The sequence below is a fragment of the Perca fluviatilis genome, chromosome 3 (assembly GCF_010015445.1).
Source record: "Perca fluviatilis chromosome 3, GENO_Pfluv_1.0, whole genome shotgun sequence".
Lineage (NCBI taxonomy): Eukaryota > Metazoa > Chordata > Actinopteri > Perciformes > Percidae > Perca > Perca fluviatilis.
Window position 1 is genome coordinate 32368517 of NC_053114.1, and position 25172 is coordinate 32393688.

At 39.9% G+C, this 25172-nt stretch overlaps 1 protein-coding gene across 2 annotated transcripts in view; it reads left to right on the forward strand.

Moving 5' to 3' along the window:
- Positions 1-25172, forward strand: part of LOC120556088 (MAM domain-containing glycosylphosphatidylinositol anchor protein 1) — a 145297-nt gene that overhangs the window by 60243 nt on the left and 59882 nt on the right. For both annotated transcript variants that reach the window (XM_039795478.1, XM_039795479.1), the window contains exons 5-7: positions 16362-16631; positions 18712-19041; positions 19949-20248. In XM_039795478.1, the coding sequence (XP_039651412.1) occupies positions 16362-16631; positions 18712-19041; positions 19949-20248 (900 nt within the window). The remainder of the gene's footprint in view (positions 1-16361; positions 16632-18711; positions 19042-19948; positions 20249-25172) is intronic.

Sequence of the window (25172 nt, forward strand, 5' to 3'; positions counted from 1 at the left end):
TATCATAATCCCGGCCTGGGATTTGAGTATGGGATCTTCTGCCTTCCAGTAACTGCTGACAGCGGCCAAATCCTCTTCCCCTGTCTCTCGTAAAAAACAACACGGGGGCAGAGCTCCGAAGCTTGTCATGGTATTTAAAGTGGTGTAGCAGGAGGGGGGGTAATGAAACCAGGCCTGGACATGTGGAGGGATGGAGCAAGACAATAGATTACATTATATTGACTTCCGACTTGACTGATTGTGGACTTTGGATATTGATTGTTTAAAATAAGTAGGAAAATGTGTATGAAGAAATAAATATGAAAAAGTCACAAATTATCAGTTTAAATGTCATGCCTCACACAATTTTTTTCTTTATATGTTCATATCACATCAGACATCAACACGTAACATATAAAGCCTGAATACCACCACCACACAAAGTGGCCTGCTATTTTTCAAAGTAGCTAATAAAACAGAACATAGAGAAAGAAGAAGAGGGCAATCATTCGAAGCTAAAAGCTTCTACAATAAGGTAAATTATTAATCTGGCCCTACATGTTTTCTAGTAGGGGGCTCCTGCAGAGGTCTAACTATTATATTAAAATCATAAAACAGCAGGTGTGTGGACAATAAATGTGTATAATCACTTTTGTGAACTGTGAAGTGCAATAAAAAAAGAGCTGCTCCACATAAAAAAAGAAAAAAAAGGAGAGATGCAAAATTGGCTTTTTAGAACTGTCACATTGATTAGTAATCGTCAGGTTAAGAAAGCTGTTTACAGTTAATATACTTTGGAGACTTTGACAGTTTCTGAGAGTGATGTCTCTATGTTTCAATTAAGGTAATAATTTGAAAACACTGAAGTTTGTTTCTCCTGTTCTGTTAAATTAAATTAACAAAATGCCGAATCACAGAAAGATTAAAGTGCTCATGTTATGTTTTGGGGCTTTTCCCCTTTCCTTTATTGTGTTATATATCTTTTTTGTGCACGTTATAGGTTTACAAAGTGAAAAAGCCCAAAGTCCACCCCAAAGGGACTTACCATCTCCAACAGAAAACACTCTTCACAAACTGCTCCAAACAGCTCTATTGTAGTCCAGCCTTTACTTCCGTGACGAACGTGCGTCACTTTGTTACACATGTTATAATGCTCGCCTAGCTGCTAGCGTGGCACTCCCTCACACTCTGAAAATGACTAGCTAGCAGTACTTACTGTGCATGTGCGACTCCCAACAAAGATGGTACAGAAGTGAGATGCCTCACCCTACATTCACAATAGCTACAAGAGACAGCGACAAAGCGACAGGCTGTCATTCATTTTCAATGGGAGTGGCCGTGTGCCAGCGACAAGCTACGAGCTTGCTGCTGCCACGAGCAAGGCGGGGCCGAAATAGACAAGAAGTCCATTTTGTGCAAATGCTAAGCGATGCGACAAAGCGACAAAAGCGTGAGGGCAGTATGTACGTTGGTTGCTCGAGTCGAAGAAAATCATTCAAGATGGCGGAAACGCTTCAGGACATCGTATTTCTGTATAGATCTGATGTTTGGCATTTTATCTCATATATTCTGTTACTTCTATCGAGAAATAACTACTTTTAAATCCAAAAACATCGTTCTTGTAACTTAACAATACCTCTGAAGTGACTTTAAAGACGTGCTTGAAGGTAGCACTGGAGAATTTCTGTTTACTGTTGCCAAGCAACCAGGAGTAGGCTAGTCACGCTGGGCATGCCCAGGAGCGCCCACAAGCAAGTGCGTGTCGCTCTCTTTCTCTCTAAAACAGAGAGCTCAACACACAGGATGAAAAGAGGAGCTGCAGCAATGTGTAGCACAACAAATAAGGTGTTTTCTGAAAATTAAACCATGTAAACCTAATCTGGTACAACCTCTACATACAATTATGAACCTGAAAATGAGCATAATATGAGCACTTTAAACGACAATAAAAACATATTTCCTTTCCTGAATAATGATGCGGGCCGGTATGCTGGTCGAAAGAAAGAAACACAGACACACACGCAACACAGACACACACACACACACACACACACAAACCATGATTTAAAGCTGTTGACAACCTCTGAGAGAACTGTAAATCTGAACGATGGAAAAGTTGATTCAGTCTTTTATTGATTACTGTAACTCTTACTACAATATACCTTCACAATAATATGGCAGTCATACTAGTGTGTAATATATAATGAGATCAATAGGTGGCAAATCCTATTGCGTAATAATTCCCCCTTGAAAAGTTTAGGATCGATGGGCAATCTGCAATAATCCTTAGTACTGTAAAACCTCTGTGGTAGAATGTCAGACTGCATCTGTGCAGTCAGTTTTATGTAAGGCCATAATCCATGTCTGAGAGTGCTGATGTGGAAGAAAGAGAGGGAGAATAGAACCATGAGAGGGACAAAAAAAAGCCACACATTTAACATTTACATTCATTTAACAGAATCTAGAAGCTTCAATTTATTTAAACCTATTGCATGTTCATCCGTTATAATACTTACTCTTTGTTTATATTTTTGAATCGTTCAGTTCTATAGAAATGTATATAGTTATATGACTAACTGATTATTTGTGTCTGGACTCTATAGATGTTGGTAAAGGCCTCCTATTACATCAGTTCCTAAACGTCTTTACCAGTCTCAAATCTAGTCCAGTCAGGGGATCAGGGTGGAGATATAGAGCCACACCACTGGCAGGAATCAATTTGTTTGTAAGGCTGCTTTGATCACTTTTTTTGTGAAGTTACTCAGAATTTCAGTTCTGTGCCCTCTGCATTTGACCTTTCCAGTTTCAAAACATATTACTTTAATTGTACAAGCGACGATGCAACCTCTTTTCAGCAGTGCTGGATTACACATATTCACACCCAAGACCTGCACTGTACAAATGTTAGATACCAATTGCAGTGTTGGGATTTAAATTGGCAACGTTCTGGTCACATCTGTATCTTTAAACCATATCCTAATGCAGTCCAAGTCCTGGCTTCTGATGATACATGGTAACCTGTTCTGACCTTAAAAACTGTCTTTAAACTGATGTCTTTACATTGAATTTAGTGTGTAAATCAAACCGTTCTATCTCCACAGTGCTGTGTCAGCGCTGGATTAAGGTCTGGCTACACCACACACATTCTAGTATAGGAGGAAAAAAAACGCTCTGGCTCATTTGCATTTCTTTAAACCAATCACAATTATCTTGGGCAGTGTTATGCTCCGGATTCAGCGACTGTGCCTCTGCATATAGTTTTGGGAAGGAACTTGTTTTGGTGGAACATTTGCATTTCCATTATCCCTGTGTTTAACGTTACTCACTGATGGCAATAGGACATTTCCATTTTCAGCATGTAGCTTGATAGCTCTGAGGTTGTTTTAGTTGTTTCCTGTAGCGAAGGGATTTTTAGAACGATAACAGAGATAGCAGAAAGGAAGGGGGGAAAGACTGACATCCTGCGCAGAGCCATGTGCCGCATGTCAGCCTTTATCCTGATAATCTACTTCCGTTTTTTGACTGACGTAAAGGTATTCTTGGGTACAAAACATCTGCACATCTGCAAACATACAGCACTCACCTCTATCTAAACCTTTAAGCTTTTACTTGCAGCTGATGTCCCCCCCCAAAAACCCTCTGCCTTTACTCCATAGATAAATTAAGTCCTGCAAATCTGAAATAAGCAATACAGCATGGCCGTGAGAAAGAAAGCAAGTCATAGAGAGAATGCAGTTAACAAAAAACAAAAGAATGAGAACCAGGTATAGAGGCATGGGTTACGAAGACCGATATTGAAGATATAGAGGTGACAAACTGACAGAGAGAAAAGGCGAGAGAGGGAGTGAGAAAGTGTGAGCATGGAAGAGAGAGGCATTTGTTACCTGGTTGTAAACCGCTGTGCTGCACATAAATCCCATTACTTTGGGAAGAGCGCTGGCTGATACGACCGTTACCGTCACCCACGCATCCCCAGGAAATTGAAGCTATAATTCTCAAATCCTCAGTTCACATGTAGTGTTCTCTCCTATTTTTTCTTCTTCCCAGACTTTTTTTGAACTGTACTTTTGGCCTTTTCTGTTCTTGGAATTTTAATTTGTTTAGTCGTTTATTTGGTTATTTTTTAACATCATTTACATTAGCATTCACCTATAGCTAATTTGGAATCCACTTAACCTGACACATATTTTAAATTCATCTAGGACACCAGTGCACTCACAGGAAAACCACGTAAGCAGCATACTCTCACAGATTAGTGGACCTTAAAATGTCAGTATAATCAATTATGTCAACATACAGGGCTTTAATTTATCCCCAATTGCCCCTGATACTCTTTTTTTACTGAAACTGCATTTAACAAAGTTCTCTGGAGGTGCATTGAATACTTAGAAAGCTATTCAGGCCTACAGGGGTTTACCTTCCTAGTGTTGTGATTTGATACAATGGAAGTGGACAGTGCTATTTATGCGCTGATTGCAGTTGTTACACCAGTGAAATTTCTTGTCAGCTTGAGAGCCATCACTAGTGAGGTTAGCTAAAGAGATGTCCCATTAGTGTGTGTTTTTGCACGCACATTATTGTCACCCATGTCAGAGTGTACAAGCCACCTGTCTATGTGTGTGCACAGCGTGCGCGTGTTCTTGTGTATTATAGAAACATGCTTCGGTAAACTAGTTTGTTGAGCCTCCGTGCACCTCTTTCATTACGCCGATTGCAATCTGTTAAAAAAGAGATTAGATGAGAGGATGTACTGCATAAAGTCTATTAGAGGAATGAATTGCTTCCTGTACTCTGTGGGGTCGTTCTCTCACTGAGGATTAACTTTCTCTCAGGTCGATAAAAGCCTAGATTCTCCTCCTTCCTCCTCATTTTGAAGACCCCGTCTGGAGAACATTCCTTTAAAATGCTAAAAAAAAAAATGTAAAGCCTTAAAAATGCATAAATGGTAAACAAATATTTTTGTTTAAAAAAATTAATCTAAAATGGTAAGGCTATTTTAATGTACACATGTCTATGCTTTAATAATGCATGATGAACTAAATTACTTTGGCTTGTTATTTTCCCAGGCACCACATCAATAGTATTGCTAATGGTAGACAGCACATTTTCCTGCAGATAATTCTTTACTTAGGTTGCTGTAGGCTCACCTGGTTGTGCCTCTGAGGTTGGATTTGTTTATTTTCTACAAGCAACTAAACCTATTAGAGAATGTAAGCCTCTCTTGTCTTTTTACATCCATAGAGTTGGAATTAATTCACAAATAAATTAGGTGTTTACCACTGTAACTCCAGCACTTTGTGTTGTGTGTGTGTGTGTGTGTGTGTGTGTGTGTGTGTGTGTGTGTGTGTGTGTGTGTGTGTGTGTGTGTGTGTGTGTGTGTGTGTTTCTGTTCTTTAGTTGTTTTGCCATTTCTAAACAAGGAGCATATATCAAGCAAATGCATTACTATACAGAATAATTGGGAGAAATGTGTACAACAAGTTCAGCAGCCAAGTTTATGGCTTGCTTTTAATTTATTTACAAAATGACCCAAAATGACATGTTCTTAACAGATTAATGCATCATTATGCCTACATATGCTAAACAGTATGGTGTTATCACCTGCTGCATGACGTCTGACAGGGCTGCAATAGAAAAAACAAATATTATCGTGACATGGCAACTTAATGAAGAATATATACATAATTCATAGAGGCGGGTTGACTGAGCACATTTCAAACAGAATACAATTACCTTGTTTTTCTTCTTTTTTTGCCACTATAACTTAGCCAAATACTTACAGATAGAAAGGCAGAGTAACACTCTGACACAAATTTACACCAGAGAGCTTAACAATACCACCACAGATTAGTAACTTGTGACCAGTGAAGCAGCTCCAGTAGAGAAACTGGGGCTCCACTGCTTTGCCCCAGGGTGCTTTTACTGCAGTTGATGAGAGAAGGGGAGACCTTTCTATATTACTCCACCAAAAACTTTTTTGTAGCCACTCGAGGGATTTAAACAGGTGACATTTAGGTCACAAGCTCATTTCTCTCAATGTTACCCTCCTGTCACCCCATTTACACCCTGTGGCAAGATATGCAAAAACCTATTACAAGATGTTGCAGATAGAATTGCCACCTACATGATGTGGAGCATTTTGAGTGCTCTAAAAAGTGTTTTACATTAAACTAGATACAACCACATGAAACAGGGTTTTCACCATCACTAAGATGTGGTGGAAACCTGTTTGATGCTCTATATATAAAACAGTGCAATATTGAGATCCTTACAAAGAGATTTTTAACAGCACACACAATTCTTCAGGAATTATTATGGGCATGTATGCCAGTAAACAACCATTTAGTGGTTTTACATAAACCACAATTCCCAGCTGCCACTTGCCAACGGGGATTTTATTTTGTAGCACTAATTACACTAAACACCGAAAAAATAAATGGACAAGGTGTGTTTACTGCAAAAGCCTTGCAACAGATTTAAATACACGTCAGCAATAAAATAAAAATAAAAAAATCAATAATAACCTGCTTAATTGGATCTCATTTCAGCTTTTGTCTTTTCATGATACCCATATTGTTGTTGTTCTTTTGCCAAATGTAACCTGCTTCATTACCAGTAGTAAGAATAACTGAGCAGAAACAAGCAGATAGCCCATTTTATGCAGACTTGACATATTGTCATTTTATAAAGCTGCTATGGCTAAAATGTTAGCAAAAATAAAACATTATACTTACACATTCAGCAAACAGAGCAATATTATCATTCCATTGGAGTCTTGGGTATGGCCATAGATATAGAACTGACTGGCCACCTAAAGAATCTATTAAATCCAAAGTTTTTTTAAAGGTATAATGAGTAGGATTTTTCTAAAAAGCAATGTATAGACTCATACAAAAATTATCCCTCTCAATCATCACTTATGTCCCACTAGAAGTGTGTTGCTGTATCTGCAGAGACCCTGCCCTCTGCCTATATTTTCTTATTTTGCTGTGTTTTTGGGTGTCAACCTCTTTTAAAAATGTAGCGACTTGGTGCCAGACCACAAATATAGCAAGGCAAAACACCAAGCTGACAAAGCTTGTAGCAAAAGGAGAGTAAATCTGGGATTGGTTTTCACCTGCTGGTGAGCACCATGGTTTTTATCGGCGCTTGTTTTCTGAAGAAGGTTCTGGGTTCGAATCCAGGTCGTTCCGGGCCTTTCTGTGTGTAGTTTGCATGTTCTCCCCGTGTTTGCGTGGGTTTCCTCAAGGTGCTCCGGTTTCCTCCCACCATAAAGACATACATGCTGGGTAACTAGGACTACAGTTGAAAATTAGCCGACTGGCTAACACTGGCGCATTTACAGAAATGTTGATTAATGTGCATTGTCCTAATCAAAAAATAAATAAATGAGTTGAACCCTACCAAAAGGTCTATATGTGACGGAAACTCAAACAAGCTCAAAGAGGTTAACATTAAAACATTCTGTGAAGCAAAAGTTGGAGGAAAAACCAGTGACGTAACATCACCCTCTTTTTTTTTTTTTGATACATTTTATATTGAGAAAGGCACAAGTTTAACAACAGTACATATCTTTTCTTTTTTCCCTTAACACACACACATACAATGTAAAACATTCCACAACTGAAACCAAAAAGTGTCTATTCTAAACAGAAGTCGTCATTTAGTAGGAGCAAAATCGAAGAGAGTATAATCCTAACTTTAAGCATGTCACTTAAAGTGAGAGATATTGTCTTCCAGAACCTAACCACATTGGGGCATTCCCAGTACATATGCATAAACAACCCCTGGACATCGAGTGGACATAGGTCACAATCGGGAGATGTAGTGATTTTCATAGAATGGCGCCTTCTAGGGGTAAGGTACATCCTATGAGCAAATTTGTAATGCATTTGTTGATGGATTCTTAGATGTACCACAGACATTTTTCCACACTGTGTCCCAACAGATATCTTCAACATTTATAGCAGCTAAGTCCCTATGCCATGCGGCTTCTACTGGTAATCGTTTGCCAGGATCAGAAATAAATTTGTAAAGTTTAGAAACCTTCCCTCATGTTGGTCCCACTGAGGCTAAGATTATATGAAGAGGATGTGTGGGGAGTGCTGATCCCCATGGGACACCATATGCCCTCATGGCTGACCTTAACTGCAGGTAGAAGAAAAAAGATGATCCCGGAAGATCATACTCAGCCTGTAAATCTCAAGCCATGGTCACAATACAGTTCTTTTATCACATAAACTCCCATGTTCCTCCAATGTGGGAATGAAAAAGGTATATTGCCCTTAAGAGGTGAAAAATTGTTGAAAATTGGGGAGTGATTGTGCCATTTGGGATCTGCATGCACGTTTCATTACAGTATGGAAAGTTGTGAGTAGAAATGAAATTATAGGGCCTAAACGTAATTTGGCTTTTTTCAATAGTAAAAGTTAACACGAGGTAGTACATCAATTTTAACTATTGATATACGGGCTTGAAGTATGTTGGAATACACTAGGTCCTGCAGTCTGTGAGGCAGCGACACATTTTCCTCAAGTGGTCAACAAGAGACTGAAGAACCAGGATTGAACCAAATAGATAGAGGGCGTAACACAAAGGACCAAAAGTACATCTTAAAATCTGGGAGAGCCAGCCCTCCCTGTGCCTTGCCTCATTGAAGAGTTGTGAGTTTTAAACAAGGCCTCTTTCCTTTCCATATGTATTTAGATATTAATGAGTGAAGTTTTTCCCAGTAGCCAACAGGAGGAGTAAGAGGAATCATAGGAGAGGCTTGTATATACCTTGAAAGTTTTGTGCTGCAATAGAAGGCAAAGAATGGAAGATATCAACGCAGGAATACCTGAAACTCTTGACTATTGGTATTGTTATGGATATTTTCTGGCACACAGAGAACACAAAGAAACAGAGATGGTTAAAGTGATATATTGCAAAAGTTTTATTTAAAAGTGTCATTCAGTTTTACTCCGCAGCTCCCAAAGAACTCACACAGAAACACATTAAATATATACTGGTTACAAGTCTAGAAGCCTACACTTATTGGAAAGCAGCCAAATTAATATTTTTACAAACCAATGACAAGGTTGTTCAACAATTTCCAGTAGCCAATGGCAAGCTTTTAATTGTCTCTGTATATTTAGGCAAGGCAAGGCAAGGCAGCTTCATTTGTATAGCACATTTCAGCAACAGGGCAATTCAAAGTGCTTTACATAAAACATTAAAGAGCAGTAAGAAAACAATTAAAAACAATTTAAAAACATTAATAAACAAATTAAAAACATTAAAAGACAAGAATAAAATTGATAGTGCAGTATAAGAATAAAAGTTACAGTGCAGTATAAGAAATTAAAGTTAATAAAATAGATTATTTAAAGAAAAGCAACATCAAAAAGATAGGTCTTTAGCTTAGATTTAAAAGAACTGAGAGTTGGAGCGGACCTACAGGTTTCTGGGAGTTTGTTCCAAATATGTGGAGCATAAAAACTGAACGCTGCTTCCCCCTGTTTAGTTCTGACTCTGGGGACAACAAGTAGACCTGTCTCAGACGACCTGAGAGGTCTGGGTGGGTCATAATGTAGTAGCAGATCAGAAATAGCTTGTCTTTCAATAGTCATTCAAACATATTGTCCTCTTCTTTCAAAGACAAACTGTCAGAACTTCACTCAGTTTAACATACAGATTTTCTAAATAGTCGCAAGCCTGGGAATGTACCTGCAGCTGTCACATAAGCAAAAACCTCCTGCATGAGCATTTTGCTTACATCTCCACGTCATAGCTCATAGTGAGACAGTATAAACACGTGCATACAGAAAAATGTTCAAAATGATCAATGAAACTCTGAAGGAACATGATTTTCTTTAACAGTATGTGGGAAGGCAGCGGAGTTTGAGATGTAACAGAATTTAAATGCATCAGTGCTGACTTTGTCCAGTTCATTTTGTAACCAGAAAACAAGCTAAATTAATCAAACATGGAAAGCAAATGTGGAACTGAGAAACCTGTGTTGCCTACGTAGAGAAGGATATCATCAGCATACAATGATATCTGATGATTTGTATTACAAAATGTGATGGGATGCACTGACGGATGTCAGATTTTCTGAGCCAGTGGTTCGAAGGAGAGGGTAAATAGTAGCGGCGAAAGAGGGCAGCCCTGACAAGTTCCCCTAGATACTGGGAACTGGGCAAAGCAAAAATTGCCAGTGTTGACCATTGCCAACGGATTTGCATATAAAAGTAAGTTTACCATACTAATGAATTGTGCACCTATTCCAAATGTATCCAAAGGAGTCCAAAGATCCCATTCCAACCTATCAAACGCTTTCTTGGCATCCAGTGATAGAACCCAGCAGGGCATGTCTATGCTACATTGAATACAGCCCTTCATGGCATCCTATACAAATCTCGGATCATCTACTGAGCCTGTATTCATTTCTAAAAAATTATTTAGTCTTTCTTTAAAAAAGATACAGAAATCTTCATTTTTGAGAAGTGAAACATTGAACCACCAACGCAATGTCCTATAAGCAGAGCTGTATAGTAATGAAGTAGAACTACTTACCTACTCTACTTAAGTATGTATCTGTACTCTACTGGAGTATTATTTTTTTCTCCTACTTCCACTTTTACTTGAGTACATATTTTCGTTACGCTAATTAACTAACTACGTAAGAAATCCCCGAGATCGCGTCGTGTTTCTTTTCATTGCCGTTCAGAAGTCAGAGACAATGTAAGTTTGTACTCTTTCTATTTAGCTGTTGTTGCAGCAGATGAAGCTATTCCTGAGTTGTTTCAGTCTGCAGTGAGTACTGAATGTTAACCGTTTGACCCTGTGATGTGAAGCTGCTAGTTTATCTGTTTAGGATCGATGGGCTAGTGCACACACACACACACACACACACACACACACACACACACACACACACACACATACACACACACACAATAAGCGGTGGCAGATCGCTCGAAAATAGCGTTTGCCTCCGACGGGCCGCATAAGGGCCACTTTTGGTATAACGGCGGCAGAACGGCGGTTGGACCGCGGGCCGGCCTCGGAACGAAGGCGGTAGGAAGGTGGCTGCCGCTTTTAAAAAGCGGCTGCCGCCGGCGGTGCGCTGGCAAACGTGTTTGCGATTATGCCATTCTGACGCTTCTACTGCCTCTGGAGCACCGCCGGTGGTCCGCCGACTCATTTCTATCTGGGTGTGTGTTGCTAGCTTGCTAACTTTCCTGTAGCTACATCACACATGTTACTAGCTAGTGTGTGATACGTTTTTGGGGGCTTTAATCATTACTGTGCTGGAGAGGATGGTCATTTTGCTTGCACAGTGTGATAATTGTACATTTTATTTCAGTATTTGTTAATATTTGTTATTTTTAATATAATTAATATTTGTTAATTCCTTTGGCTACAGCCTTAGGCTAAACATTTGACATAATATAAACAATATGATATTCAAACTTTTGACTGCTTTCTTGAATAACTAAATAACACAATACTTGTACTTTTACTTTCAGTACTTAAGTAGTACATTTTAAAATAAACTACTTGCAATACTTAAGTACAAAAAATGTTGAATACTTTAGTACTTTTACTTAAGTGTGGTGCTTAAAGAGCCCAACCTTTTTTCCCTTGGCGCCCCCCCACTTATGTCTAAGAAAAGCTGAGCCCCTCCCCCCCCTTACTTTCTTTTTTGATACAAAGGAGTTATCAGCACTTTTACATATCTCCGCCATGTTAGCAGCTAGCACCTAACAGCTAGCAGCTAGCAGCTGACCCTGTCACTACCCAAAGTAAGTAGAGTGCAGATTTGAGTTGCGCATGCGTCACTTTGCGACGAGTGCAGATGTGAGTTGCGCATGTGTCACTTTGCGACAAGTAGCCTACAAGATGCTAACGCCATTTTTAGCTAACGTCAGCAATCAAACAATCATAGATCGCTAAAACGTTTTTGAAACACAACAAAGGCTGTCACTTGAATGGCGTTTTGAGCTAACGTTAGCAATCAAACACTGCTAGCTACAAGATATCAATCAAACACAACAAAGGCTGTCTCTTGAATGGCGTTTTGAGCTAACGTTAGCAATCAAACAATCATAGTAAAAACGTTTTTTAAATGACTGCTAGCTACAAGCTAGCAATCAAACACAACAAAGGCAGTCACTTGAATGGCGTTTTGAGCTAACGTTAGTAGCCAAACAATCATAGATAGCTAAAACCTTCTGTTATTGTATGTCAAGAGAAAAGTTTATTATTTTACAGATTTCACAAATTTTGGTAAGACACGTTATGCCGTAAACAGTTTAAATCTGAGCATGCGCGACTCACATCTGCACTCGACCAGAGCCGGTCTGACTCGGCTAACATCGGGTATGACACGTTATGCCGTAAACCGTTTAAATCTGAGCATGCGCTACTCAAATCTGCACTCTACTTACTTTGGGTAGTGACAGACCCAAAGAATTTCTAATATAGGAAGAAGTTCCACTCCCTCATTACTTCCAGCTTCTGAACTGGTTGCAGTTCCACCAGAGTTCCATATAGGGGGCGCTCACAGGCCAGTGCAGAATGAATGGGACTCTATGGAGCTATACCCCTCAAAATCCAGGATATAATTTTTTGTCTAGTAATTTGAATGTTGCATTCGAAAGGGGAGGCTAAGAAAATACACACTGCTTGGTGTTGGATTTTTTTAAAGTCGCTTTTTTGTTCTAAAAAGCCTTTTAAAATGTCAATGAGGTCATACACATATACGGCCAGAGATACTGCTTTATGGCAAGCTCTGAGTCGCTTCCTTTTTTCTCTCGAGGCATCGACAACACAGCTAACAGGTTAGGATCTCCCTGTCATTACACATGCTAGAAAGAGGTTTGCTAATGTTTTAAAGACCACGCCAAAATATTCACTCCAGACATTCTGGCTCTGCTTCAGATGCCGTCAAGTTGGCTCTCCGATCGTAATCAGACCTTCACTGACCAATCAGCATTCATTAGCAGAATGCTAGCGTGTTATGGGCAACAACGACTCACCCTGTAAGAAATCAAAAGGACATAAGTACTCATTCATTCAACTTTTGACCTATAACCCATGTTGAACTTGCAAAAACTACAATCAAATCTGAGGTTTCTCAACGACAATTGGGCAAAAGAGCCATGTTTAGCCGTCTAGCTCCATAGAATCCCATTCATTTTGCACTGGACCGCGATCACCCCCAGTGGAACTCTGGTGGAACTGCAACCAAATTCGGTACAATGGGGCTGAATAGGGAGTGGAACGGCTTTCCGTAGACGGGCTTTGGCTGACCTGATGACAGCAAGGGTCCCAGGTTAAGAGGTCCTGGAGGTTTGGCCTACTAAGTAGCCTGCCTACAATTTTAAGCGAGAACAAAAATATATAGTTTTTATACCGACTTTTGTATACATTATATATTCTAGTGCATTATCAGAATTTGTTTAACATGTGCAAATATATATATTTTTTACCTCAACCTCAAACCAGATAAAGACTTGCTTGATGACAACATTATGTTTGTCAAATGCAGTTGAGGCTAGTACATAGATTATTCTAGAAAGTCTGATGCCTTGCCGAGTAAAAAGTGTAATTTTTAGATGTAGGATTAATAGTGAGGTAAAGATCTGTTAAGCTAAGTGCTGACAGGAAGTTCTGAAAATCTTTAGATGAACGTAACTGAGCTGGCATAGAGCGGTGAACAGATTTATCCAAAGTCAGGTTTACAAAGGAATTCATATCTGCACCAAGAACAAGCGAAAAATCCTTGAGGTGCAGTAAAGCTATATCTAATTTGGGGAAAACTCAGGTTCATACTGGGATGGACCATAGACAGAAATAAAAGCAAATTTGCGCCCACCTATAAGAGTCTTAATAAAGGAAATCCTACCATCCTCGCTACCAAAATGTCCCAATATATTCACTGAGATACTACACTTCAGTACTACTAATGAGCCCCTAGTTTTGGTGTCTAGCAATGCAGATGCTGCTACATAGTATAGTGCTTGTTCGAAAAACGACGAATGTCTACAGTTCTTAAATGAGATTCCTGTATAAAGGCAACGTCCATTCATTGTCTGCGCAAGAGATCTAGAAAGGCTGTGCGCTTAATTTGGCCATTCAGACCATATACGTTCCAACTGATTACATGTAAACTACACATGTTGCCCCACAATAATTAACACATGTTGTAGTACCCTTAAAATCAGAAGCAGGGTAATAACATATAGGGGCAGTGCAGCAATCAGACAACAATAGACAACTAAAATGCCACCCCACAACCCCCAGTCGCCATCAACCCACATGTCTCAGAACAGGAGAGAACAAGAAAACGAACCCATATCACAAAAACAAAAAGTGATGAAAACACCAAAAACCTAGACTGCTTTCTTTCGTCTTTGCAACATCTCCATCCCATCCCATCTCCTCCCATCCCTATCCCAGTCCAGCACTGGAGTGTTGGTCCACGCCTTTGTTACATCCCGGATTGACTATATGCTGTTCTCTCTGGCCCTCCCACCAAACTTCTTCTCATTCAGAACTCTACTGCCCGGATCATTACCCGCACAAAATCTTCTGACCACATCACCCCCGTTCTCATCCAACTACACTGGCTCCCTGTTCAATACCGGATTGATTATAAAAACCTTGTGCTCACTTACAAAGCCCTTCACAAACTAGCCCCAACCTACATCTCTGACCTCCTCCAGGATTACACTCCCTCCCGCTCTCTGCGCTCCTCCTCTGCTGGTCTCCTTACCATCCCCACTGCACGCCTTAGCACCATGGGTGGGATTTCAGCTGCACAGCTCCCAGGCTCTGGAACTCCCTTCCCCCACAAATAAGTCAGTCTGACACCATAACATAATTCCAATCCCACCTCAAAACCCACCTGTTTAAACTGGCTTACACACTATAACTTATAATTTTTACCATGCACTGTTTCCTAGTATTGTTTTAACTTGCATCACAAATTCTACTGTTCGGTCATGTTTTGTCTTTGTCATTGCCACATAAAATGTTTTATTAGGGCCCGATTATTATTATTATTAATACGTTCAATGAATTGCCTTTTTAGGGACTTTCCCATACTCAAAAACTCACCAAATTTTGCGGTTGCATCAGGCCTGGTGGAAATATTTGATATTTTAATGGTTTCGTAAATAGGCATGCAAAAATGGCTCGCTAGCGCCCTACAACACTTTAAAAATTGAGCCCCTGCAGTACGTTTCACGTAAACTTACGGAATCTGGTACACATATCATGTAAAGACAAACAAAAAAGCTCATTGGAGCTCCTCCCTCTCTCTAAACCTCCTCTTAGATGATTTATATACTTTTTTTCTGTTGTCTTTTGGCCCTTTCTTGTCTCATTCCTTGTAAGTTGTGTGTGTCCCTCGCACCCACTTCTCTGCCATTTTTTGTCTTTTGAAACTGTTGGGGTCCAATCGATCTCTGTCTGGCAACAGGATCCCCCTCTGCAGTTGCATTTTGGGTCATCATGTACTTTTCCTGTTAGGTCAGTCATAGAAAAATGACGCAGTGGCTTGGGGAAGATTTGGTTGATATGAGAGCAGAGGAACAAGAATGCACAATGGCTCACAGGCACACACACACACACACACACACACACACACACACACACACACACACACACACCATGTGAGAAACAAATACACTCAGGCACATATTTACACATATTCATACACTACATATTAGCAGTCAGAACAAATGTATAAAAGGCTGTTGTTTGCTGATTTGGTTAGATGTCAGTTTTGCCTGTGAGTCTTGGGATTTAAGTGGTGATCCTCTATAGCAAGCATTATTTCCCTCCCCTGAAATATCCATAAGTGGTTCTGAGCATTTGGGAGTTAATTGCTGCTCAAGATTAATTTAATGTACACTGCTCTATGGCTGGTCCTCAGGAACCACAGTTTTTCATATTTTTACTTAAAGCAAGGGTTGAGTTGGATACCAAGTAAAGAATGTACGGTAACTTGCTGATAAAATAGAAAAACAGTTGTGGTATTTACGTAAAGACCAGGATGTCAAACTACTAATTTATAAAAATTTGCTTTTGAGATGCAGAACCTCAAATTCAAGAAGTTAGTAGGGAAATTGTGTTTCCTTATAGATTATGTTACGTATATGCACGCACTGAAATGTCAACATAACAGATACTCCTATTCTCACTTTTAAATAATGTCATCACTTACATGCATACTCCTGTAACCATCCTGCAATCCCACTAAACCACCAATCTTGTACAACAGTTGCAAAGCACAAGACAAACAACTTGTTTCTGTTCCATGTAACCACAGAGAAAGTGTTTTGCTCTTCCAATAATCTTTTCTCCTCCTCCCCTGTGTCTCCCCCCAGCTCCCCCAATGATCCGGCTGTCAGTGAACGACACGGTGGTGGTGGATCCTGGGCAGGATGTGCTCTTAACCTGTGAGGTTACGGCAGGTTTTCCTCTCCCTACTGTGACGTGGTCGCGTTACCCCAGCCCCCTTCCCCTCAGTGCACAAGTTCGAGGGCCAACGCTGATTTTGCGGGCCGTCACACCGGCTGACGCAGGTTTCTACAACTGCACAGCTGTCAACAATGTGGGCAACCCTGCACGCAAAAACGCCAATCTCGTTGTCAGGAGTAAGTAACACGTGTTTGGGTGGCACACACACACACACACACACACACACACCTGATAAATATTTATCGTTATAGTTAGAATATTTGGTCAAACAAACTGTACTTTTAATTTTTCATCACCTTAGTCCATGCCTATTTCAATCAAGTATTTAAAGCTAAGATGATTTCCCTTACTTAAAATGAAAAGTGCCATCTGTCCGGTCCTTGCTAGCTTTCTGCTGTAATGTGTGAATGTGTGCAAATATATGTGTGTACTGTATGTGTCTGTGCGGTGTGTGACACATGAGCAGTCGATCCATCGTTAGAGAGAGCTGATCTGAGATCTTGTCAGGATAGGCGGGTTAAGTATCGCTCTTTTTGTAATTCCCCTGCCATTTAAACAGAAGCCTTCCATTCTCCCTCCCCTCTGGCTATTTTTAGTCCCTTTAATCATCTTTATTCACTCCAATTAGTTAGACTGGAGTAGAAGCAATTAGCAACAGTCTCTTCTGTTAGTTAACACTGTAGAAAACGTATGCTGGATGGGTTTCTCCTGTTAGCTTAATGGGCCTCAACGCATCGTCACACCAGCACAGGTGGCAAGTCGCTGAATGAGACATACACACACACACACACACACACACACACACACACACACACACACACACACACACACACTTGTGTTCAGTGAGTGCAGATAGAAGTCTGCAGTTAGGCAGGTGAAACAGGTTGCATATAAATGCACACAGCCACAGGCTTCCCATGCACACACAACATTGTCCCAACACTTACAAAGGTTGCAGGATCATGTTAAACATATGGTCACTGCTTCATATCCATGGCTCTACTCAAGCATCTTGTTAACAAGCTCAAAAGGAGTTTAAATCAAGCTCTCCTCCTCTCGCCTGTCTCTCCTGTTAGTGGGGAAACAGAGAGCTGTTTTGTATTCAACATGGAAATCTGTTGAGGAAACGTAGCCTTTGAAACTGAAAATTAAATGTGACAATGTGAGAGTAACTCTTTGTCCTTGATTTTGCCCCCCCACCCCTTATCCCCCTGTTATTTTATTCTGTATCTGGCTCCTTTTGTATCTTCCTCCTTCACAATTTGCTTCTTCCTCCCTCTCTCTTTCTTTCTTCTTCATATTCCTTTTCCCTTTGTTTCTTTTTGTCATAGTGCCCCCTCCTTATTCCTGACGCAAACTCATCTACTGTTCTGCATTAGCCATCTTACCCTTCCTTTTTTCTTTTAATTGCTTTTTTCTCTCTCTTTATCACTTACCCTCACTACTATATCAATTCTGTATGTTTAATGTAATTCTTAAACCTATTTACAATCTCTTTTATCAAATTTTAATTTCATTTAATTAATAATAATTTATTGGCATGATATAAATATGTGCTGCAGAAAATAAAATCCTATAAAAAAGGTTACGTAGAGGGTGAGAGATTAATAAACACATACATTAGGATGATATTTTCATCAATGCCAAGCACCACTCTTACATAATTCACAGTAAGTCAACAATTTCACTAACAAACACATTTTTAAGTTCACCACCTTCTCAGTGTGGACTTTTTGGAGTTACCCGTTCATTTCTGTATTTGGATGTGGCAAAACGGTTTTGTATCTTTTGTATGAGAGTGTTGCTTTTTTTGCCATGGCAGCAAAACAGACAGGAGATTATTTTTTTCATATAGTTTTAGACACATTTTGCAAAGGCACACATTTCTGCTATTTATATAATATAATATCCTGACTACTGTATATACAAACGATTGCTACTCCACTGCTAGCAACGGCCTCTTGTAGAACCTGCTAAATGTAAATTGAGTTTGTGAGTGAATATGAGGTGCTTCACATCATAAAATATCATTCAGACTGAAAGTGAAAGATTATAGAGATGTTAGAAGAAAATATCACAAATTCTTAATTCCTTTAATTCGTTTTGGTCTTTTCCCAGTCATTTTTTAGTAAGCATTTGAAACAATCCCTCCCGTATTAATTGTTTTCAAGACTGCACCACAGCCAACCCGACACTGTACCCTCTATTTAACCCTTTCTTCTCTCTTCTTCTTCACCCTGCTACCACCATACACAGCAATGGGCAACCTGACCTTCCAGATTACACCAGACTCCAACAAGGACAGCGAGACCATCCAGATGGGTCGGGACCTCAAGCTGTCATGCCACGTTGATGCCACCCCGCAGGACAAGGTCAACTACACATGGTACAAGAACGGTGCACCTGTCTTCAACTCGGATAGCCTGATCTTGCTGCGCAGTGACCCAGACATGGCACCCGGCACCAGTAGCTTGGAGATTGTGGACATGAAGTTCAGAGACTTGGCTACCTACAGCTGTGTGGCGAACTTCCCAGGCAGCAGGGTGCCAGAGCTCCGTGTGGATGTCAACATCTCTCAGAACAGTGGTGAGGTTTTCCTTGTCTTTTTTCTTTTATAGGCCTATCTCTGTCAGACTGAGACAAATTTCAATGACTTTCGAATTATCTGTCTGCTAGAGTGAAATAGCTTATTAAAAAATCCTTTAATGGGCCAATACATTTCTCTATATTCAAACCACAAGCAATGAGAAATCCAAACGTCTCAATGGACTGTACATAAATGCCTGCATAGCTGCTGATCAGTAGCATCACTCAAATGTGTACTTGGTGGCATGTATACTGGTCAGAGGTTAGTCAGATGCTGATAGTTTAAGAAACAAATATGAATTAATTATTCAAGATGACTTTATCCTGAACACACAGTCACTGTCAAGTTGTTTTAGGACTCTGTGTCTCTGTGTGTTCGTGTGTGCATTCTCATGTGTGGTTAACCATAATGTTAGCACTTAATTACTAAGCAGTAATCTTTTTTATTGTTCCTATGTTGCTTTGAAACTGTGATTGTCCAATGAAATTAGCCCTGTAAATGTCAGTTTATTTCATACCTTTTTATTCTCCGTCTGTCTCTGTTATCCAGTTTCTCTGTATCTCCCATCTGTAATCTTTAAGTCATGTCCTCCTCCAGACTCATTATATAACAACATATAACCCTTCTTTTCCATTCCTTTGGACATGTCTATTTTATATATTGTTCCTTCTATACTGTTCCTAGACAGTATAATGTTGTAGTAGATACTTACAAGCTATGAGATTTTACTTTTTTACTTTTTATGTAGTGACTATTATAATGAAAATTATTTGTATCATCATAAAGAATGTCTCACTTTTCAAATACATTATTTTTTCTTTGTTTTTATATATGTAGAGGTAAAAAAAATTAAACCTTTTCTTACTATTCCTCCCCTTCTTTCTTTGCCCCTTTCTTTCCCTCCAGTCTCTCCTCCAGTGTTGTCGGTTCCACCCGGAGGTCAGGTGGTCAGTGTGCGAGAGGGAGGAAACGTTGAGCTGGTGTGCTTGGTGGTGGATGGCAAACCACGTCCACCCATACTGTGGTCACGGACAGAAAAGGACCTGCTAATGCCATCAGGGACGACCACGATGGAGACACCCGATGGCCGCCTGAGACTCAAGAGCGTCAGCCGGGACATGATGGGGGTGTACCGGTGCCAGACTGCTCCATACAACGGGCTGAACATCAAACGCAGAGAAGCACAGGTCCAACTCAATGTGCAATGTAAGTGTTGATCAGTTCATGTTCACCCAAGAGCTCACCCTACAACAACATGCAACACCATTGTTTAGATCAAACAGCTGAAGGCCGGGGTTATTTGTTGAGAATACAACTCTTGCAGTCCAGTTTGGTGTAAATAAGTCCAGATTGGTTACAACTGCTTTCAAATACTGTTATTGCTGCATCTGTTATTGCTGCATCAAACTTTAATGATCCCTGGGGTGGCAGTAATAGTAGTAGTATTGTCTGCAATATACAAAAACAGAACTTCAGAACTAGAATATATGCAATGAAATGAAAGTATAAAAGCTCTGTGTGACAGAAGTTCAGTTTTTAAATACAGACAACTCCATAGGCCATGAAAACTCTTTCTTTGTTGCTATGGTGATATCAGATATCTAATAAAACACTGCACTTTTCTTATGCCGCACCCTCAATAATGGCATAATCGTCACACTTTCCTCAACACTATGTACCCTAACGAAAGAAAAGGAAATGTATGGTAATGGTAAGAGTGTAAAGGCTGTTTTGTCTATACCTTCCCCTTCCTCTTTATGAACACTCCAGTGGTGACTGCCGCTATAAAATCTCCCAGAGAATGGGCTTTTAAAAAGCAGTAGGATCTGTCTTGCTAAAGTAACATACTTTCAATACCTTCTCCCTTCCCATGAGGTTACCTACTTTTACTTACTTTTTCAATTCTTGCATTGTGCCGGCAAGCATTGACACTTCTGACTGTTGAGACAGCTGAGAGCTTTCGATTTTTCTGAGACTATCTACTAGTACGAACAAATACTTTAGACATACCTCAGTCTTCTAATAAAACCATATAGAATCACAATGTCACCCACAGTTGAGTCTGAGCTTCTCCATGACACCACCAGCTTATTTGGAACAATTAATGAAACCAACATTAAGTATTGAAGATGTTTTGGCACTCATGCAAGAAGCTTCATTAGTTCTGAGGAATTTAAGGACGATTAGCTGCTGTTGTCTGTGCACCCATAATTTTTAATAACTCAGAAAAAAACAACAACCAGCTTGTAGCTGAGTTTAATTATACACTTAAATCATGTATTAGTTTACATAACATGTAATTAGATTAGTCACTAAATGTACTGTATAAGTTGAAGCCATCTTTCTTGCACAGCAGTGTATCATTGCACTAGTAAGTGCTTGGTATAGTTCAGTCAAATTATGTTAACAGGAATTCAGTATTCAATTCGACCCTTTCAGCATCCTCCCAGTGTGCCCTGTATACAAGGTCCAGTTAAAAGTCTGCAATTAATTAAAGAATGAAATGTACATGATTTTAGAAAAACATGAGGATCCTAAAAAAGAGAGAGCAGTACAGTACATCTAAAACATATAAACCACTAATGACTCGAAAGGAGAGGACAAATTAAAGAATTGGGCCTGTATTCATCAAGCAACTCAGAGTAGGGAAATCTCCTTCTTGGACCAGACCTCTCATGTTGACTTCCATGTTACTTTTAGCCATAGGACTAATGCATTTTATCAAAGTTGTAAAGGAAAGTCAATCTATCTGGATAAATATATTTTAGACTCTTATATATATAGATTAAATATGCTCACATTTGTAAGGAGCCAGAGTCATTGCTGCTGTAGCTGCACTTATTTGTTGCCAATGAAGCAAAACTGCAAGAGAGAGACCAATTTATTCATGTGGATAGAGCAATTAAAAGTGCATCCTGGACAAAATCAAACACCATATGTTTTATAGAATTTGAACAAAAATCTTTGCTTGAAAGCAGAAACAACTGTATGTGTTGTGTGAGAATACTGGGCCTGTTAGGATAAAAAAAGATCACTCTCCTCTCCTCTCCTCTCCTCTCCTCTCCTCTCCTCTCCTCTCCTCTCCTCTCCTCTCCTCTCCTCTCCTCTCCTCTCCTCTCCAAGAAGGATTTACAGCCTTGCTAATGCAGGCGGGGCGGAAAGGCAACACTGTGAGCTCTAACCTCCACACTGGCCAAGTCTGATTAATGTACCAGGTGGCCACCCCACTCTGGACAGAGAAAAAAACAGATAGAGAGATGAGACAAATACATGAGCAGGACCAAGAGATTGAAAAACAGGTATAAGAGAGAGCTTGAAACAGGGTTAGGTCTGGCGAGGTGCTAAAAAAAATTGTGTGATTGGGAGTTTAGAAAGATGGAAAAGGGAAAAAGAGCGAAACAGATTGGCAGATGGAGAAACACTATAAATGAGGAGATATTGCTGTACAGCCAAGTATGAAAAAACAGATCTTTTCTTTTTCTCTGACTGCCCCTTGCCCCCCCTATGCCCTGCTCACATTTACCTAGTTTCTATATTTAATGAGGTTTGTTTTGCCTCCTTTCATTTAGCACTGTTGATCGATGTGAGGGAAGGATGCCATAATTTTTTATGGCAGATATAAGTAAGAGGATACGCCATTTCTTGCCACCGTTGCCTCTCCCACTTCCTCTTTTCGCCTTGTTCCCCTTCTTTACTTGCCCACTTTCCCTCCAACAGAGGTGGCTGTTCTTCCTTATTGCCATTCTCATCATCATCAATCAGCTAACTGCTGGCCATGAGAGAGGACCTCTCTCTGTCTTGTCATTCCCTTTCTGCATCCTGCATTCTCTCATTCTCTCCCCACCTCCCATACTCAATCATGGACTTCTCTCACTTTCACACCGCACTTTCCCTATCATTTGTCTTCCTCATTGTCTTCTTCTTTAAGAGCTGTTTCTCTCTCCCTTCATCCCACCTTACTCCCTCCCAACTCCTCCCTCGCTCAGTCTTATGTAAATTGATTTTTTCTTTTGCGTACTGTAAATGTTTGGCTTGGTCAGTGTTGCATTCCTGGATGGAATCTATTTTGCATTCGATAAGACAGATAGCGATAGTGTGTTTACATGGATTATGGTCTTCTGACTATGAAACATTGCAGTGGGATGCTGTGAGTCCCAAATGAGTAGCAAATGAATGCGAAAACAATGCTCCACAGAATTTGAAAAGTTGGGTTAGAAATTGAAGTAGCCCCACGACTTCAAAAAGTGACTTGTGGTAAGAAACTTGTATAATTGTTGAAATGAATACTTAAGGTCAGGTAAGGGGATTGTACTAACTTGTCTACCACATTCTACTGGGGATCGAATGATTTATAGACTCCTCCTCCCTCCTCCCTACTTCTATCACCATCGCTCCACAGTTTGCCTGCTTTTCTTTACCCTTGCCACCTGTTTCCAAAGTCAGATAGCCATCAGTATGCATATGTGTGTCTATAAGCAGGAGCAGGGTATGTGACCATACACTAATCAGTCCATAGGATTGCAGTGTGACCTTTGACCACTCACCAATTCCTCAGTTCCAAACCCCCGGTTCTGTTGTGGCTGCAGGAAATCTAGGCAACACATTCATTTCAAGAGGTCAAAAAACATAATAATGACTGGACACAGATAATTAAATGAATGAATTTAGATACATACATTTACATATAACAAAGTGGGAAGCTGTATGCTGCATCCACATAATGGGACTAAAAACAACACAGAAGCGGAGAAGTCACTCTTTTCAGTCTTTTTAGCATGCAGGAGCTTACTCATGTTCCTCTGACTGGAGAGCAAGCACAGAATTGTAAACTGTGATGCCACACAAGGATTTGGTATGTCTGTGTATACCTGTATGTATAGCAATAGAATAAACTGTAAAAAGCTTTACCCACGAGAGAATAGATGAGCTTTAGATTTCAAAAGAAGATTCAATATCGGCAGTGTTAACTAGGTAGTATCTTTAGGGTTATTTACTATAACAATGTAAAAATGTGGAAGCCATACAGTGTTGTTAAACTTTTATTTGTACAGCATCTCTTATACAGCTTAATGCAATTCAAAGGGCTTAAAAGATGACTGACAAGCTCATAATACAAAACAAATGTGAACAGTAAAATAAGTTGAGACTAATCAAATAAAAAAAAGATGCGATGCATATAGGACAATACAAAATAAAATAAAGGCGATCAAACATTTAAAAGCAAGAATACAATTAATTTAAGCAATGGCCATAACACATTCTAAAAATAGTTTTAAGTTTATGTTTAAAGAAATCATGTTCAAACCAGGATTTCATAGACGCCTCCTATCAGTTGTTAAACATCAACATAATTTGTCATCACATCACTGTGATTTCGTTCCTCTCTGAATGTCTTTCTATTATTGCTTTTATCACTGGATGGTTAAAATTGTATTCTCAGTGACTGAATTTCAGTCTTCTCCCCTGCTACTTACGTTATCTATCTATCTGTCTCTGTTTCCTTCTCTCCTCCTTGTAGCTCATTCCTGGACTTCTCTGTCTAAATTACAGGCATAACAGAGATTAGACTATAATTACACATCTGTGCCTGATAAACTTGATTCATAAGGGACTCTAGTCGTGCTGCTTCACCTTTAGGGGCCTTAACGCCAGATCTCATCACTGTTAGTACAGCAATACCACCATTAGCATCTTGTATATTATCTACATGATTAGCCAGGGGTGAACTAGCTGGCTGGTGATTTGTGGCAGAGTAATTTGGCTGTCTTGTGTCCTGGCTGACCCCAGGGCAACAACAGCTAGTCAGTCATTAACTGCAGAGCCACACATCCCTGCTGACAGGTTAATTACAGCTGTTTATGGTAGTTTAGCAGCAGGGATGGGACTGTGCTTCATAAAAATGCCTGATCCCCTGTGGCAGTAACAGTTGCTTTGTGTCGGATTATTTGTCAAAACTGATGCTGTGAGGGCATTTACACCGCAGAGAACAAAAAGATAATGCAGGGAAAATTAGACATGGGTGATGGTGATGTATGTACACCGTTGCAGTCCATTTTGCATTGTCCACATCTCTAAGCTGAAATATCCCTCTCAAACTCTTCTGCTTCAGTTTATCTCCATCGCCCCCTTT